General features: G+C 43.8%; 1 protein-coding gene across 1 annotated transcript in view; it reads left to right on the top strand.

Annotated features, from left to right (window-relative positions):
• CLNK (cytokine dependent hematopoietic cell linker) overlaps window positions 1-17,840 on the top strand; it is a 204,393-nt gene that overhangs the window by 104,821 nt on the left and 81,732 nt on the right. Inside the window, exons 5-6 of the mRNA XM_070458116.1 lie at window positions 10,255-10,292; window positions 15,435-15,576. Coding sequence (XP_070314217.1) covers window positions 10,255-10,292; window positions 15,435-15,576 — 180 coding nt within the window. The remainder of the gene's footprint in view (window positions 1-10,254; window positions 10,293-15,434; window positions 15,577-17,840) is intronic.

Genomic DNA, 17,840 nt, shown 5'->3' on the forward strand with positions numbered 1-17,840 from the left:
TAACATTCCCAGGTACTTTAAAGGTGCTTGCAATTTTTTATCATGCGACTCATTGAAAATATGGTAAAAATATGGCTGAAATTAAAAGAGTGTCTATATGAAAGAATACTACATAGACATTAAAAATGATCTTGAAGCCGCCATTGAGGGGTATATTATAGCAAGGTATTATATGAAAGGGCAGGCAAGAAAACATGCACACACATTTTGATCATATGGACATAGTTTATATCATGTCTGTATATATGTGCTTGTGTGTGTGTTAGCGATTTTGCTCTAATTAAATATTTAGAGTGGCTATCTCTCATTTGGGAAAAAATCTGCCTGCAATGCAGGAGACCTGGGTTTGATCCCTGGGTCAGGAAAATCCCCTGGAGAAGGAACTGGCAACCCACTCCAGTGTTATTGCCTGGAAAGTCTCATGGACAGAGGAGCCTGGTGGGCTACAGTCCATGGGGCCACAATGGGGTCACACAACTTAGCAACTAAACCACTATATCTTGATATGGGAACACTATTGTGACTTTACTTCTCTTTTTTGTTCATCTGTATCTTATGATTTTCCTACAGCAGCATATTTTTTATGCTCAAAACAATCTATCAAAAAAAAAAAACTCTAGGCCTAGGAGAAGACAGACACATATCCAAACTTGGACAATCCGTCAATACCAACATCTTTTGTGATGTTGATAAATAGAAAACAGTGTCAAGTTTTTCCACAAAATAAACTCAGGAGATTGTTTCCTTCCACTGAATAAAGATTGATATTGGAGAGGACAGCCCATTGAGAAAGTGCGTCCTTCTGTCTTAAGTCACCAAGATATTTGTTGATTGACTCAACTAAGACAACAAATCTCATTTTGCACAGGAATCCTTGTTTTGTTTTGTTTTTTTACCCTCACTTCTAAAAGAAAAAATAATACAAATTTTAAGACTTGGCGGGGAGGGAAGTGGTAGGTAAGGAATATGTGAGCATCCACTGCCGCCTGCTGGCCATTTCTAGGTAGTGCAATATCTGTATTAATACAGCAGAGGCTCGTTCTCCCCGAAATGCTGGGGAAGTCGGTGAACAGGAACAAATTGAAATGTTAACAACTGAACTGTAGGAAAAAGCTCTCCACCCAGTTTTCATAAGCACAAGCTAGGATTCCAATCATCCAAAGCTGATAAGCCCACGGATTTACAACTTCCTTCAAAATCCAGTGTGTATCAGAATCTCAGCTGCGAAAAACGCTTATCACAAGCCCAGGCCATGGTTTGTTCTTTGGCAGAGCTATAGTGAGGCCAGAAGGATCATTCTAATTCAGGTAGTGCTAGGATAGTCTTTTGAGAATCACTGGCTGAAGAAAAATGTATAGACAGGTGGATAGAAATGTACCAAGTCAGCCTGAACCAAGAGGCAGCTTGCCTGTTTAACTATCACCATTCACTCAGCCATCATTCATTCATCCATCATTCATCCATCATTCATTCATTCATCCATCTATCCATTCATTCAACCAACTGAGGTAGTTTCTTAATATGTCAGCTACTCTAACCAGCTTCGACCACGAGTTTTTGTTTGTTTGTTGTAATTGATAATGATTCTACTTAATGCACTTATCAAAGCACATGTAACATCAGTACACTAAAATACTCTAAAAAATACAAAATGCCATCACAATTCAATGAGAAGCCTTGACCACAAGTTTTTGAAAAGGGAAATATAAATGAAAGTTTCCCAGGACTCAGCTAGTCTGAGATGCTCACACCATACTTTACAGATTAGGAAACTAAGGACTAGAAAAGGGAAGTGAATTTCCAAGAGCTGTCTGGCGAGAACCTTGAACTTGTTCTCCCAGCTCCCAATAAATGTTTCGCATATAGCTATGTCTGCAAGTTTAGACTATTTGTGACTTGAAATTCACAGTTCATAATCTTCAGACCAGGAGACTATGATTCAGTGAATAAAACTGAAAATTATTCACTGAAAACTGAAATCTAGCCAGAAATGCTAGATGACTGAGCAGGTAGGTAGATTGATAGATAATTAATAAATGGATAATAGAGATTTAATGTGTATTAGATATATAACATACATAAACTTGTTTTTCAGTTCCTAAGATGTGTCCAGCTCTTTGAGACCCCATGGAGGGCAGGACACCAGGCTTCCCTGTCCTTCACTATCTCCTGAAGTTTGCTGAATTTCATTTCCATTGAGTCAGAGGTGTTATCTATCCATCTCATCCTCATACATAAATTACCTATGTCTATATATTCTATTTCTGTTCTTTCTTTCCCTTCCTGCTTCCCTCCTTTCTTCCTTCTTCCCTCTCCTCTTGACTATATAAGTCATATAGTCAAGATTTATTCAACATCATAATCCTTGACTCAGACACAGTGAAAGTAACTCTAGGAAGTCCCTTCCTGCCTTTCCCTACGGCCATGGATGGATGCCAAACAGATGATGTTCTAAAGTTTGGGACCAGCCAGGGTGCAGAGTGTAAACTACCCCCCTCTTCACAGACCGAGAGGAAGAGCAGGCTGGTGCCTTCCATCCCCAAATACCTTCAAGTTTTTAAAGGATAAAAATGGAGAAAGGCAGCCTCATGTGGGAGAAAGAACCTGGGCTGTGAGTGTGGAGCTCAGAATTCGAATACCAGTTCTCTCATGACACCAGTGAGTCCTGAGAAAGACAGAAAATGAAAAGAAGTTAACCTATCAGGTGGGGTGCCTAGTATGTGCCAGGCCTTTTATAAACTTGTCTAATTTAGCTGTAGGGTACACATTTTATTCTCCTCAATGTATAATTAGCTAAACAGGGTCCAAGCAAAATTAGGGAGCTTGTAGATACACCAATAGCATAGAACTCAGCTTCATCACAGCACACGTGTTAAGTTGGGCCCCAAACAGTATCAGCCTCAGCTGCTCGGTCATTGACTCCCAACCTCATGGCTAGAAGGGAGCTCTGCTCCAAGAATCCTTCCCAATAACTGACAGGTGCTTGTAGATAGTTGAATGCTGGAAAGGCACATATTTTGTCTGGAAATGGGCACTAACTAATGAACAAATTCCAAATATAGATCTGAAGGTCTAAAGATCTTGGCTGAGTGAAAAAAGATTTGGCCTTGAAGTTGACCTTGAAAAGACATGTAGCACAGAACACAGCAATTCCCTAGGAGGGCACTGAGCCAGGGAGTTATTCATTTAAGCTTCTCAACAGTTATTTGGGGTAGATACTCTTATTCCTGGGCTTCCGAGGTGGCGCTAGTGACAAAGAACCCTCTGACTAATGCAAGAGATGGAAGAGACTCAGGTGTGACTTCTGGGTCAGGAGATCCCCTGGAGGAGGGCATGGCTACCCACTCCAGTACTCTTGCTATGGACAGAGGAGCCTGGTGGGCTACGGTCCATAGGGTCACAATGAGTCCAACACGACTGAACGGCGCACACTCTTATTCCTACCAGGCTTACAAGCTTGCCTGAGGTCACATGGCCAAGATTGGAACCTAGAACTTCTCATTCAGCTTCTGGGAAATGTGGGCCCATGCCTTTGATCAGAGGCTCTGCTGTGTTTGTTAATGGAGAACACCACAGCTGAGAACAACATTTAAGGCAGCAAGACACTTTGAAAAAGAAATCGTGGAGCTTAGACATGACAAATGTTTATTTTCTACGTAAGTCAAGTCCAGAGCTAAACAGTTCAAGGCCGTTCAGCAGCTCTGTTCCCTGAAGTTCTCGGAAACCCTGCCCCTCCTGCCTCGCTCACTCTCATCATCTAAAATAGTGATGTCTGCAGAGGGAGGAAGGGAAGGAAAAGAAGGAATGAACAGCACACAAAAATCTTCCTCAAGAAAGTCTCCCGGAGATTGTGAGTTGATTTTCCATCTCTTCCATCAACCAAAACTTGGACCCATGGCCAAGTGATGCAGGGACATGTATAAGGACTTACTCTGGGTGGCCACGTACCCTGCTGCCCATGAGGGGTTCTAACGCGGAGACACAAGGGAAAAGGTGTGGGGGACACACTGTCTTGGCTCTGGGTACTTAGTGATGGGAAGCCGGATTCACCAGCCTCTTGCTTTTACCAAATATTTATGAGTGAGTTCCAGTACTTGGGCCATCTGATGCGCACAGCTGACTCACTGGAAAAGTCCCTGATGCTGGGAAAGATTGAGGGCAGAGGGGAAGAGGGCGTCAGAGGATGAGATGGTTGGATAGCATCACTGACTTAATGGGCATGATCTTGGGCAAACCTCGGGAGATGGTGAGGGACTGGGAGGCCTGGCCAGCTGTAGCCCACGGCGTGGCCGAGAGTCGGACACGACTGGACGACTGCACATCAGCAACCCTCACCCTCACCATACCTCTCTCCCCTGTGTCTCTCTGTCTGAAATCTTGTGGCTGAAATGAAAGCAGAAGCTCATTTCGCTCGGGGAACCCATCTGCTTTGGGAATACAGTCATCCGAAGGCCTGTAAACTGACTTCACTTCCTAGAGAAGCAGAAAGCTCGAGGACTCTGCTTTTTCCTGATGCGACTCCTCTTCTCCCACCAGAGAAGCATATTCTCTTCCCGGGACCTGCCCAGGAGTCCCTTCTCCTGTGACCACCTCTCAGCAGCAGCACCCAGAAGCTCTGACAGCCACCCAGCCACCCTGCCCCTCCAGGGGCTTAAGTTCGTGGACCGGTTTATTAGTGAAAATAGTCTGAGAGTCTCTCTGAAGTGTTAGTCGCTCAGTCGTGTCTGACTCTTTGCAACCCTGTATACTGTGTAGCCTGCGGGTTTCTCCGTGCATGGAATTCTCCAGGCAAGAATATGGGACTGGGTTGCCATTCCCTTCTCCAGGGGATTTTCCCAACCCAGGGATCAAACCCTAATCGCCTGCATTGGCAGACGGGTTCTTTACCTCTGAGCCAGCCAGGACGGTCCACCTTCCACGGCACGAGAGTTGGCATCTATGTCAGTAATTCTCAGACTTCTGAGGCCAGAGTAAATACCACCATGGGAGCTTCTGTATAAAGCAGTTGGTTTGCTCAGGGACCCAAGCTTGCTTGCTTCTGTTTTATAAAGCAACCAAGATGCGATTGGTCAGGGGACCAAAACTTGAAGGGTATTTTGGACACTCTTGCCACAACTCTGTAGGCATGAGGGGTCCACATTCAAGACCAAAGTTTGGGGCAATTGCCCCTGCCAGTAAGGAAATCCCCTGAGTTTACACGGCACATATTCATCTTCACTTCCGTCTTAAAAGTAACTTAGGGAAATGTTGTCTTTTGTTTAAAAAAAAAAAAAGATGTCTCCTTGAGGAACACACACAGGTCAGATTTCTGTGGCCGTGGGGTGCCAGTGGGTGATGAGGGACCCTCCACTGACACAGCATCTCCATCACTGTCCCAGGATGGTGACGTGGAAAGCTGCTGGGCAGCTTCCTCATCTTTCTAGCAAACAGCTCTCTCTCTCTCTGAGAAGCCAACATATCTGTCAGTCCCAGGAAGACTCAAAGACCTGGAAGAATTGGGGGGAAGTCACTAGGGTGAGGATCTGGGTCCAGTAAGAAAGAGTGCCAAAGTCAAGTTCGCTCAGCAAGGGAGAGAATCAAGTTCATCTTGAAGTTCCATCACTGGTTCCATGTCCTGGGTGTTTCCGCAGCCGACTGTTCATTTATTGTCACTTACCATACACAGAATTAAGGAGCAGTCAGAGCCTGGGGTCTCACCACTGCCTGGGAAAGGCAAGCACTGTCTGTAACTGTGTAGTATATTTGTCGGCTAGCTTTGTTCCTACATGCTGTGGAGAAGCTGCGCAGGGTATATTAACCAGGGAGGACTAACATCTATAATGCATGAACTACAGAGCTTAGTGGTTCTGCTTCCACGGTGGCTCAGACAGTAAAGCATCTGCCTGCAATGTGGGAGACCCGGGCTCAATCCCTGGGTCAGGAAGATCTCCTGGAGAAGGAAATGGCAACCCACTCCAGTATTCTTGCCTAGAAAATCCCATGGATGGAGGAGCCTGGTAGGCTATAGTCCATGGGATCACAAAGAGTCACACAACTGAGCTACTTCACTTTCACTTAGTAGTTTAATAAAATAAAGGTTTATTTCTTGCTCACATCACAATCCAATGGAAGTTGAAGGGAATGGCAACCCACTCCAGTACTCTTGCCTAGAGAATCCCATGGACTGAGGGGCCTGGTGGGCTACAGTCCATGGGGTCACAAAGAGTCGGACATGACTGAGTAACTAACACTCATACTTTTTCCAAACACTCATTCAGGATTCACTCTGCTTTTTCCCAGTGGCTTCCATTATCCCGGAGGGCCTTGGGGTCCTCTGTCTCTGGCCAGCCACTGGGGCAAGAGTGAGAGATGGAGGTCAAGCAGGGTGGCCAGGAGTAGAATCTATCACTCCCACCATGTCCCAGTGGCCACAGCACCAAGCCAAGGCCACCCAGTGGAAGGGACACCAGGAACTGTGTGTCCAAGCAAATGGGGTTTGAAGAGCACACAGCTTTCTCATCACTGTGCTGGTTGCTGAGATAGTGAGGACCACAGCTGGAGGGTGCTCCTAATTTTTACCTGATGTTGATAGCCAGGGATGGTCCCCCAGGGCAGATGACATTTAAAATATAGTATGATGGATGATGCTTTTGAACTGTGGTGTTGGAGAAGACTCTTGAGTGTCCCTCGGACTGCAAGGAGATCAAACCCATTAATCCTAAAGGAAATCAACCTTGAATATTCACTGGAAGGACTGATGCTGAAGTTGAAGCTCCAATACTTTGGCCACCTAGTGCGAAGAGCTGACTCATCGGAAAAGACCCTGATGCTGGGAAAGATTGAGGGCGGGAGAAGGGGGTGAAAGAGGATGAGATGATTAGATAGCATCACTGACTCAACGGACATGAATTTGAGCAACCTCCAGCAGATGGTGAATGATAAGGAAGCCTGGTGTGCTGCAGTCCATGGGGTCGCAAAGACTTGGGCACAATTAAACAGCAACTACACAACAACAGTGATGGGTGAGAAGGATCCAGGCCTGGGCAGAGCTGAGAAGAGAACATTCTGGACTGGCAGACAGTGCATGCAATGTCTCAGAGGCAGAGGAGCTTAGCATACAGCATGGACTTGAAAAGAGGCTGATGTGCCTGGAGTTCAGAGGAAGAAGAAACTGGAAATAGAAGAGAACAGAGACAGGGCAGGAGCTGGGCTGTGCTGGCCTCCAGGAGCCACAGCAGGAAGTCTGGACTCTGTTTCGTGGGCCATGAGTGATGGGAGCTGATTAACAGATTCAAAACTGTGTTTTTAAAATTATATTTCCAAAACTCCGCATTGCTCACAACACAGAGAAGTACTGAGGGTCACAGAGATAAAAGACAATCCACTCCCTTCCCTACAGGAGGACAGCGTGTGTATACAACAAAGAAGCAATCAGATGCTGCCTCTTTCTGTTTAAGTGGCGTGGTGAGTGAGACAAGAAACAACAGTTCTAACGATTTAGCGAGATGAAAGTAACCCGGAGTGGTCAGAAAGGGAAGCCCCAGGAGGATCTCAAAGGACACTGAGCATTTTGGAAAACAAAACGGAGGAGGCAGGGAGTCCAGGTGGAATCAACATAAGCAAAGACTCAGAAGGGACATGTACCGTACATGGGGAATCCAAGAGGGGCTCAGACTGCCATGCTGCTGAAAGAAGAGATGCCTCAGCTCTCCATAAAGACGTGGGTACAATGACCACGCTCAAGGAGGCCAATCTCCTAAAATGAAATGACACTGAACCTGAACTTAGTGGTGCTGCTGAGCTGGACCACAAAGATCAGAGAAATTGCCCAATAATTCTCTGCTCATTTGCTCCTGCCAGACCGGCTGGTGTAACGGGTGACTTTATTCACTTAATTCATGAGAGAGAGTGTATATGTGTGTGTGTGTGTTAGTCACTCAGTCATGTCTGACTCTCTGTGACCCCACGGACTGCAGCCCGCCAGGCCCCTCTGTCCATGGAATTCTCCAGACAAGAATACTGGAGTGGGTTGCCGTTTCCTTCTCCAATGCGAATTTTAGGAGTAGCAGTTTAGTCGCTAAGTTGTGTCTGACTTGCGACCCCACAGACTGTAGCCTGCCAGGTTCCCCTGTCCATGGGATTCTCCAGCCAAGAATCTTGGAGTGGGTTGCCATTTCCCTCTCCTCATGAGAGAGTACAAATTGCTAAAGGGCTGAAAAACCTGTGGGTTCCTCTGCCAGGGATCTCAGTAGTGGGTGTAACTGTACTGGGACAGGAGGATGGTATTAGTGCTGGGGGATGGTCACTGCTGTCCTACCACCAGGATTGACGATGGACAGTACAGACAGGATTCCACACCTCCTGGCTCACTGTCTCAAGGAGATTAGATTTGGCCACTTGACACTTGCCCCATACTTGAGTCCTAGGCAAATTCCAGAGAACTGCGTTTCCACTGAGCCAAAGTTTCATGAATTTACACCTTATACCTTACAAAAGACTTGGGCATGCTGACACAAATTCACAACTATTAATTTTGTGTTTTGGTAGGGGAAGAGAGGGCTTCCCAGGTGGCACTAGTGGTAAAGAACCCGCCTGCCAATGCAGGAACCGCAAGGGCCGCCAGATCGATCTCTGGGTCAGGAAGATCCCCTGGAGGAGGGCATGGCGACCCTCCTTGTTGCCAGGAGGTGTCCAGTATTCTTGTCGGGAGAATCCCATGGACAGAGGAGCCTGGCGAGCTAGAGTCCATAGCTTCGCAAACAGTCACACATGACTGAAACAAGTTAGTACACACACGCGGGAAGAGAATTTGGGGTGAGTGGACAAAAGTTAAAGAACAGGATGAAACCGGACCAAAAGGTAGCAGGACATATCATGCCACAGTCCTCTACACTATTTGCACACAGGCCAGAACTTTGCCCTGAGAGTCTCATCAGCCAAAGAAGGAAGGGAAATATGCTGTTTTCTAGGACTGATGCTTTTCCTTCACTCAGAGCAAACGAAAGCCCGAGCATTTGTCTCATGCACCCAACCTGGTGCTCGGGCCTGGTGCACTGGGAAGACCCAGAGGGATCGGGTGGAGAGGGAGGTGGGAGGGGGGACCGGGATGGGGAATACATGTAAATCCATGGCTGATTCATGTCAATGTATGACCAAAACTACTGTAATGATGTAAAGTAATTAGCCTCCAACTAATAAAAATAAATGGAAAAAAAAAAAAGCAAACGAAAAGCTAAGCTGTATGCAGCCTCTGGTCCTGAGACCTGCTAGAAGCTTCTCACATATGTGCTAATAAAGAGAACGTGATAAGAACATTTTCTGCCTACAATGTTCCTAAATTCAGACTAGCAGCATGAACCTATACTGCAATTTAGGAAAATTAAGTCTATGAATAAGCAAAAATACCTGTAGGCCATGCGAGCAATTCTTCGGTGGTTTTGCATAATCTGAGGGTAAAATGTGAAACATTTACCCTGACTGCACTAGATAACCTTCAGGCAATCTTTCATCAATCAAGTTCCAAAGAAGCAGTTGAGTGTTGAAGCACCCCCACGGAGCAATATTTATTCAACAAATGCCTATCAAGAACTCATGTGGTCCATATTGGACCCTGCACCTGAAGCCAGGGAGAGACAAATAAGTAGATACCATCCCTAAACTCAAACTAGAAGGGGATGACAGAGGATGAGAGGGTTGGATGGCATCACCGACTCTATGGACACGAGTTTGGGTAAACTCTGGGAGTTGGTGATGGACAGGGAGGCCTGGGTTGCTACAGTCCATGGGGTCGCAAAGAGTTGGACACGACTGAGCAGCTGAACTGAACTGAAGCTCAAACCTTGTAGTCTGTTCAGGAAAACAATGTATGGATAGATAACAATGTGTGGATAGATTACGACAAATGCAGTATGTATGTCAGAGGGGGAGGGGACAGCACCCCAGGTCCTTGGCTGAGATGCTGCTGAGTCATCACTTGAGTGCAACTTATAGTGGGTCGGGGTTCCTTCTAACTTTACTTCTCTTTCAGTGGGAAGGTTGAACTGCTGTAGAAAGAACCAGGCTTCTGAGCTGGGATTTTATTTTCTTTCCTGCTCTTCCAATTGCCCCTGTTAGGCAAGAGCAGCTGATAGAGCGAGAAGCATGAAAATGTGCACTTCATTTTGAGCAATTACAGTCAAGAACAATTAACTGAAATGAGCACAAGATTTCTGGAGAAAAACAAGGGCCCAGTCTTTCCAATGTTTTGCAATAACATTTTGCTGTTTTTGTTGGCAGGACAGTACCAGACTATTAATGAGCCTCTTCTTGATGGTGTAAGTCAGCTGCTTTCTTTATCTACTTTGTCAGTCTTTGATATTTACAAAATAAGTGGTTTTTTTCCTAAGTACTCGGTGAATTGTAAAAAATTAAACTTTTCCAAGTGGCATGGTTTCCTGGCAGAGAAAAGTGCATTTCAAGTCTTAGGTAGAACACAGTATTCCTACAATACATGTAAATCAAATTATTGTGCTGTATGCCTGAAACATATACAGTGATGTATGTCAATTATTTCTTGGTAAAGCAGGATAAATAAATAAATATATTGAGGCATTAATACAGAAAAAGACAAAAAAAATTTCAATTCTTCAGCTACAAAATGGAGATAAAAATAAACTCATAATGGTCATTGTGAAGACTAATTAAAGCGAAAATGCCAACACATGGTGCTGGCAAGTGTGTGGTGAGAAAAGCACTTCCCAACACTCATGGTGAAATTTTAAATAACAAGAAATTCTTTGGAAAGCAATTTTATAAGATTAACAAATATAAAAATACTCATTTTCTTCAATCCCATAATCCTATGGGACAAATTAAAGAATTAACCTAAAACTTGGATTAATAATTAAATACTCATTTATGCTTTATAATATACTTTAAATGGCAACACACTGGAATCATGTTATATGTTCAATAATAGAAAAATCATTGAATATATTATGATATATTCACATTGTTCTGTTGTTCAGTCGCTCAGCTGTGTCCAGCTCTTTGCAACCCCATGGACTGCAGCACACCAGGCTTCCCTGTCCTTCACCATCTCCTGGAGCTTGCTCAGACTCATGTCCGTGGAGTCAGTGATGCCATGCAGCTATCTTGTCCTCTGTTGTCCCCTTCTCCTGCCTTCAATCTTTTCCAGCATCAGGGTCTTTTCCAATGAGTTGGATCTTCACATCAGGTTGCCAAAGTATCAGAGCTTCAGCTTCAGCATCAGTCCTTCCAGTGAATATTCAGGACTGATTTCCTTTAGGGTGGACTGGTTGGATCTCCTTGCAGTCCAAGGGACTCTCAAGAGTCTTCTCCAGCACCACAGTTTGAAAGCATCAATTCTTCAGTGCTCAGTCTTCTTTATGGTCCATCTGTCAAGTCCACACATGCTACTGGAAAAACCATAGCTTTGACTATACACACCTTTGTCAGCAAAGTGATGTCTCTGCTTTTTAATATGCAGTCTAGGTTTATCATAGCTTTTCTTCCAAGGAGCAAGCATCTTTTCATTTCTTGGCTGAAGTCACCGTCCAAGTTGATTTTGGAGCCCAACAATATGAAATCTGACACTGTTTCCACTTTTTCCCACCCACTTGCCATGAAGTGAAGGGACTGGATGCCATGAACTTCATTTTTTGGCTGAGTTTTAACCATCTTCCATTAATAATATTTGCAAAGAATTTTAATGACTAAAAGAAAGTTTTAAACTTATAATGTGAAATGCTAATATTATAAATAAGTTAATTGTTAAAAAATTATGTGTACATAATTTAAATAGCTTTAACGTATCTATAGATGATAAATGGAATAGATAGAAATGAGAGAGATAGATGTATAGATAGATGATAGATATATGAATAGATAGATAGAATTTACCTGTAAAATCTTTGGTTCTTTACTTTTCTTTACTTTAACTCTTTAAGAATTAAATTAAAGCTATGAGTCCTCACCCTAGGACACACACACACATGCATGCATGCATACATGCATATATAATCAATCAATCCCAAAATATTTTATAAAGTAGAAGGCTTATATATACTGAGGTTTTAGAAAGAATCCCCGATATTAACAGTAGACAGATACTAGACAGATTTACGCTGTCTCGTGAAGAACACAGACTTACTAAATTGCATTCCACCCTTTTGTGCTGAATGATCAGAGTTGCCATGAGCCAAAATGAAGCTCAAAAAGTTCTCCAGATTAGGGGCCTGGTGAGTCCCCCCTGTGCTTTTGCTTACCTGAAAACCAAACTCATCATATAACTAGTCTTTACTTTTACCAAACTGCTCTGATAGAGTGATGATAGAAAAGGGCATATACTTGGAGACTTAGGACTAGTAAGCCCTGTATACATATATATATATATATATATATATATATATATATTCATACATATATATATATATTCTGTATTATTCTCATTATCTAATATATAGAGAATATATTATTAATATATTGTTAATATATAATGATGACAATAATACACATTATATATTAAATTATATATAATATAGTATATATTATATATAATAATGAGAGTAATATATATTATATATATTAGAGAATATACATATATAGAGAGAATATATATATTAAAGAATGAGAATAATGCAGACTTAGAATTTAAATTTAAGCCTATCTAATTCCAGGTTCCTCCACTATAGTAAAATCACCTCATAGATTTTTCTGCTTATACAATTGAATAAAGTACAGAAAGCACCTAGGACATATAAACTTCTTAAGTGTTAGAGAGGCTTTAAAGGGAGGTGAACAAAGCATGATTGGTAGGCTTCCTTTGTCTCAGATGTTCTTTAATAGTGGCTGCTATCACAGTAGCAGTCATAATAATATTTACAGCTAGTATTTATTGAGTGCTGACCATCAGGCACTTTGCTCAAAATTTTACATGCATTGTCTCATTAAGACACTTCTGGTAGTCTAGTTTATCACCTTACTCAAAGTATGTGTACTTTTACCAGTTTTATTTCAGGCAGAAGAGCTCTTTTCAACATTTCTTATAAGGCTGCTCTAGTGGTGATGAACTCCCTCAGGTTTGTTTGTCTGGGAGAGCCTTTATTTCTCCTTTATATCTGAAAGGTAACTTTGCTGGGTAGAGTATTCTTGACTGACATCTTTTATCTTTCAGTATTTTTGACTATTCCCTGGTAGCTCAGTGATAAAGAATCCTCCTGTAATGCAGGAGATGTGGATTTGATCCCTGGGTTGGGAACATCCCCTGCAAAAGAGAATGGCTACCCACCCACTCCAGTATTCTTGCCTGGAGAATTCCATGGACAGAGGAGCCTGGTGGGTTTATGGTCCATGGGGTCTCAAAGAGTCAGACATGACTTAGTGATTAAACAACAAATTCTGAATATATCATTCCTCTCTCCCCTGGCCTGGAGAGGTTCTGCTTAGCTTTCTGCTGGTAGTCTAATGGGAGTATGTTTGTAGGTGACTATCTTTTTTCCCTGACTGCTTTTAAAATCTTTATCATTGACCTTTGATAATCAGTTTTGATATAATGCATCTTGCAGAAGATCTTTTTGCATTATGATAAATAAGTGTTTATGAGTTTCATGAACTTGTATATCCAGTTCCTTCCTCAGGTTTGTCAAGTTCTCAGCTATTATGTTTTTAAATAAATGCTCCCTTCTCCCTCTCTTCCCCTTCTGGCATATCCACTATTCTCATATTGCTTCTTTCTAATGAAATCAGACAGTTCTTTTAGAATTTTTTTCATTGCTTTAAAATCTTAGTTCCTTCTCCTCTTCTACCTGAGAATCATTTTTAGGTTTCTTTCTTCAAGCTGACTGATTCTCTCTTCCATATGGTCTGCTCTGTTTCCAATGCTTTCTAATGCATTCTTCATTTCATTTATTGAGTTCTCAAGCTCCAGAATTTCTGTTCGGTTCTTTTTTAGAGTTTAGTCTCTTTGTTAAGTATTGCTTCTGCTCACTGATTTTACTCCTGAGCTCACTGAATTACTTTCTGAGTTTTCTTTTAAAACTGAGTTTCTTCATGACAGCTCTATTGAATTCTCCATCAGTTAGATCATAGTCTGCTGTGACTTCAAGTTTGGTTTCTGGATAATTGTCATGTTCGTGATGTGAGACTGTTACCATGGTTTTTCATGGTGCTTGATGAGTTGTTCCTCTACGAGAGCATCTGAAGTAGTAAATACCCCTCTTGTTTACGTAAAGTTTTGTTTACTTCGACTCTAGCGGATCCGCACATGGGCCATTAGAGGCCTTTCTTCTGATTTTCAGTACATACTGCTGAAGCACAAAGTTTTGTTTTTCTTTACCTCAGCTCTGTTTGAGAATTGGCACTTCCCACCCTCCACTGCTTCTACCAGAGTGGTCACTGGTGCCCTTGTCATTTCTGATTATGCCTCGGAGGACACTGGGTGTGCCTTTCCGATGCCAGTGTCACTGCTGCCGTTGACATCTTCATGTCCAGTGCTGCTTGGCACATTGGAACTGCTACCATAGCAAGGGATGGGGACCCAGGTAATACAGCCATGGGCAGGAGGTGGCAGCATCACAGGCGCACCTGGAGGTTCCTGCCCAGCCCCCTGTGGTCGCAGGCACCACTGTGGCCACAGCCTAGAGGCTTGTGCACCATCTCTGCGGGCGCCACCAGGTTTTCCGGGGTTCAGGGTTACAGGCACTACTGCTACTCTTCCCCTGCTTCTACCCACTCTCTATACTCCAATCTAGCCTTCTTCAGATGAACAAACATGTGGGTCTCTCTGGAGTCGCAGTGTCCTGGGCAGAGGAACCTTTGTTGAGTTCAGTTCAGTTCAGTCGCTCAGTCATGTCTGATGCTTTGCGACCCCATGGACTGCAGCACGCCAGGCTTTCCTGTTCATCACCAACTCCTGGAGCTTGCTCAAACTCATGTCCTTGGAGACGGTGATGCCATCCAACCATCTCATCCTCTGTCATCCCCTTCTCCTCCTGCCCTCATTCTTTCCTAGCACCAGGGTCTTGAAGGAATCAGTTCTTCGCATCATGTGGCCAAAGCGTTGGAGTTTTGACTTCAACATCAATCCTTCAATGAATATTCAGGATTGATTTCCTTTAGGATTGACTGGTTTGATCTCCTTGCAGTCCAAGTGACTCTCAAGAGTCTTCTCCAACATCACAGTTTAAAAGCATCAATTCTTTGTTGAGTTATGGACGTCTTAATTGTTGTAGATTGAAGGGGAGAGACAAAGGGAGTGTCTCACACCACCATGATGCTTTCTAAGGACATTGCTACAATTCTGCCACTGTGAGAGGTTAACTCCCCCAGACTCCACACTCTTAAATTTTTAACTCACAGCTCAGGAAACCTCGATTACTGCCCTGGTCAGCACTGTAGACTCTAATCTTTGTCATTGTTGTACCTTTCCTTGACTTACTGAAATGTCCCCTCCTTAGGAAAGGAATTCCATAGCAGTCCTGGATGGAGCAAAAGGCCACACCGATGATGACTATGAAGACCCTGAGCTTCGCATGGTCGAAGACCGGCAATCAGTGAAAATCTTACCAGCCAGGCCTATTAAGGAATCCGAATATGCAGGTAATGTTTAGGGCCTGAAATCCGAAAATCATGTGCCCATGCTGCAATACTGTAGAGTGACTAAAGATGCTGGTCCTGAATTAGCAACTCTAGGTGAAAATCCTGCCTCCACAGCTTATTAGCTGTGTGACCTGGAGTGAGCACCTGAAAACCATTTTCTGTATTTGAATATAGGGTTCAAGATATCTGAAGATAAAGCTTACCCCACGTAACACAGGTGGTTACACGGATGATGCACGTTGAGTTCTCAGAGGAGGACTTGGTGCAGAGTCAGAGCTCTGTGACTACTTATTATTATCGTGATGGCTTCCCTGGTGGCTCAGATGATAGGGAATCCACCTGCAATGTGGGAGACCTGGGTTCCATCCCTGGGTTGGGAAGGTCCCCTGGAGGAGGGCATGGCAACCCACTCCACTATTCTTGCCTAGAGAACCCCCATGATGACAACTTGAGTCTGAGAAACAACTGATGAACATGGTAGATGGACAAGCAGAGATGTGGTCAACATCCCTGTTAAGACAGAGTTGCAGAGAAGAGAGAAGAACAAAAGGAAAGACTTTTAATACGGCTGATTTGTCTTGCTCATAGCCAGCATATAAGTAGCACAAGAGCGTGGCAGCAAAACTAGGCTTTTAAGAGAAAAAAAACGTATTATACACCATCTTTTCTTCTTTGTAACTGGGACACCTTACACAGCTTCAACAAGGTCTCTGAACCTTAAATAAAGGAAAGCGTTGTGAGGGAAAAGAGGAAGTATTTGTGATTTGAGAGCCTGACCTACTGAAATGAATCTACAGAAGTCCCTTTGAGGACAATTACCTTGTAAATAATAATGATATTCCTTTGTTCATTCACTCAATATGCATTAATTAATATCTATTATATGCCAGTTATCATGTTAGGATTGATCAAGAGATATAAAGATAAATATTATAGAATAAGTTTGGTGTATAATGTATGCTGCTGCTGCCGCTAAGTCGCTTCAGTCGTGTCCGACTCTGTGCGACCCCAAAGACGGCAGCCCACCAGGCTCCCCCATCCCTGGGATTCTCCAGGCAAGAACACTGGAGTGGGTTGCCATTTCCTTCTCCAATGCGTGACAGTGAAAAGTGAAAGTGAAGTCGCTCAGTCGTATCCGATTCTTAGCTCCCCATGGATTGCAGTCCGCCAGGCTCCTCCGTCCATGGGATTCTCCATGTAAGAGGACTGGAGTGGATTGCCATTTCCTTCTCCAGGGGATCTTCCTGGACCAGGGACCTAACCCATGTCTCCTGCATTGGCAGGTGGATTCTTTACCACCAATCACGAGGGAAGCACAAGTATGTAGTGAAATATATGTTAAGTATAAAATATATATGTTAAGTATGTAATGTGGGCTTCCCTGGTAGCTCAGCTGGTAAAGAATCCACCGGCAATGCAGGAGACCCTGGTACTATTCCCGGGTCAGGAAGATACCCCGGCGAAGGGATAGGCTACTCGATCCAGTATCCATGGGCTTCCCTGGTGGCTCAGATGGTAAAGAATCTGCCTGCAATGTGAGCGACCTGGGTTTGATCCCTGGGTTGGGAAGATCCCCTGGAGGAGGGCATAGCAATCCACTTCACTGTTCTTGCCTGGCGAACCTCAATGGATAGAGGAGCCTGGTGGGCTACAGTTCATGGGGTCGCAAGGAGTCGGACATGACTGAGTGACTAAGCACACACAAGTGTGTAATATAGAAAAGAGATCCAGGGTGGTGTGCAGGTGGGTGGGGTCTAGTAAGATTTTTGAAGAGTATTACACTGTTCAAGCCTTGAAGGATGAGTAGAATTTCCCAGGTGGATAAGAGAATGAAGAAGGTTCAGGTCCAAACTTTGGCATTTATGTATATGGACCAAGAGAGGTGATTTCTCCTCTTTGAGACTCAGTCTCTTCGTCTGTTAAGTGGAAGTAGAATTACTCATGCTCATGCCTATATTATGTGGAGAAGACAATGGCAACCCACTCCAGTATTCTTGCCTGGGAAATCCCATGGATGGAGGAACCTGGGAGGCTACAGTCCATGGGGTCACGAAGAGTCGGACACGACAGAGAGACTTCACTTTCACTTTTCACTTTTATGCACCGGAGAGGGAAATGGCAACCCACTCCAGTATTCTTGCCGGGAGAAACCCAGGGACTTGAACCTGGTGGGCTGCCATCTATGGGGAAACAGAGTCGGACACGACTGCTGTGACTTAGCAGCAGCAGCGGCGGCGGCCTATATTATGATGGTTCAGTAAGTT

This window comes from Odocoileus virginianus, chromosome 29 (assembly GCF_023699985.2).
Source record: "Odocoileus virginianus isolate 20LAN1187 ecotype Illinois chromosome 29, Ovbor_1.2, whole genome shotgun sequence".
Lineage (NCBI taxonomy): Eukaryota > Metazoa > Chordata > Mammalia > Artiodactyla > Cervidae > Odocoileus > Odocoileus virginianus.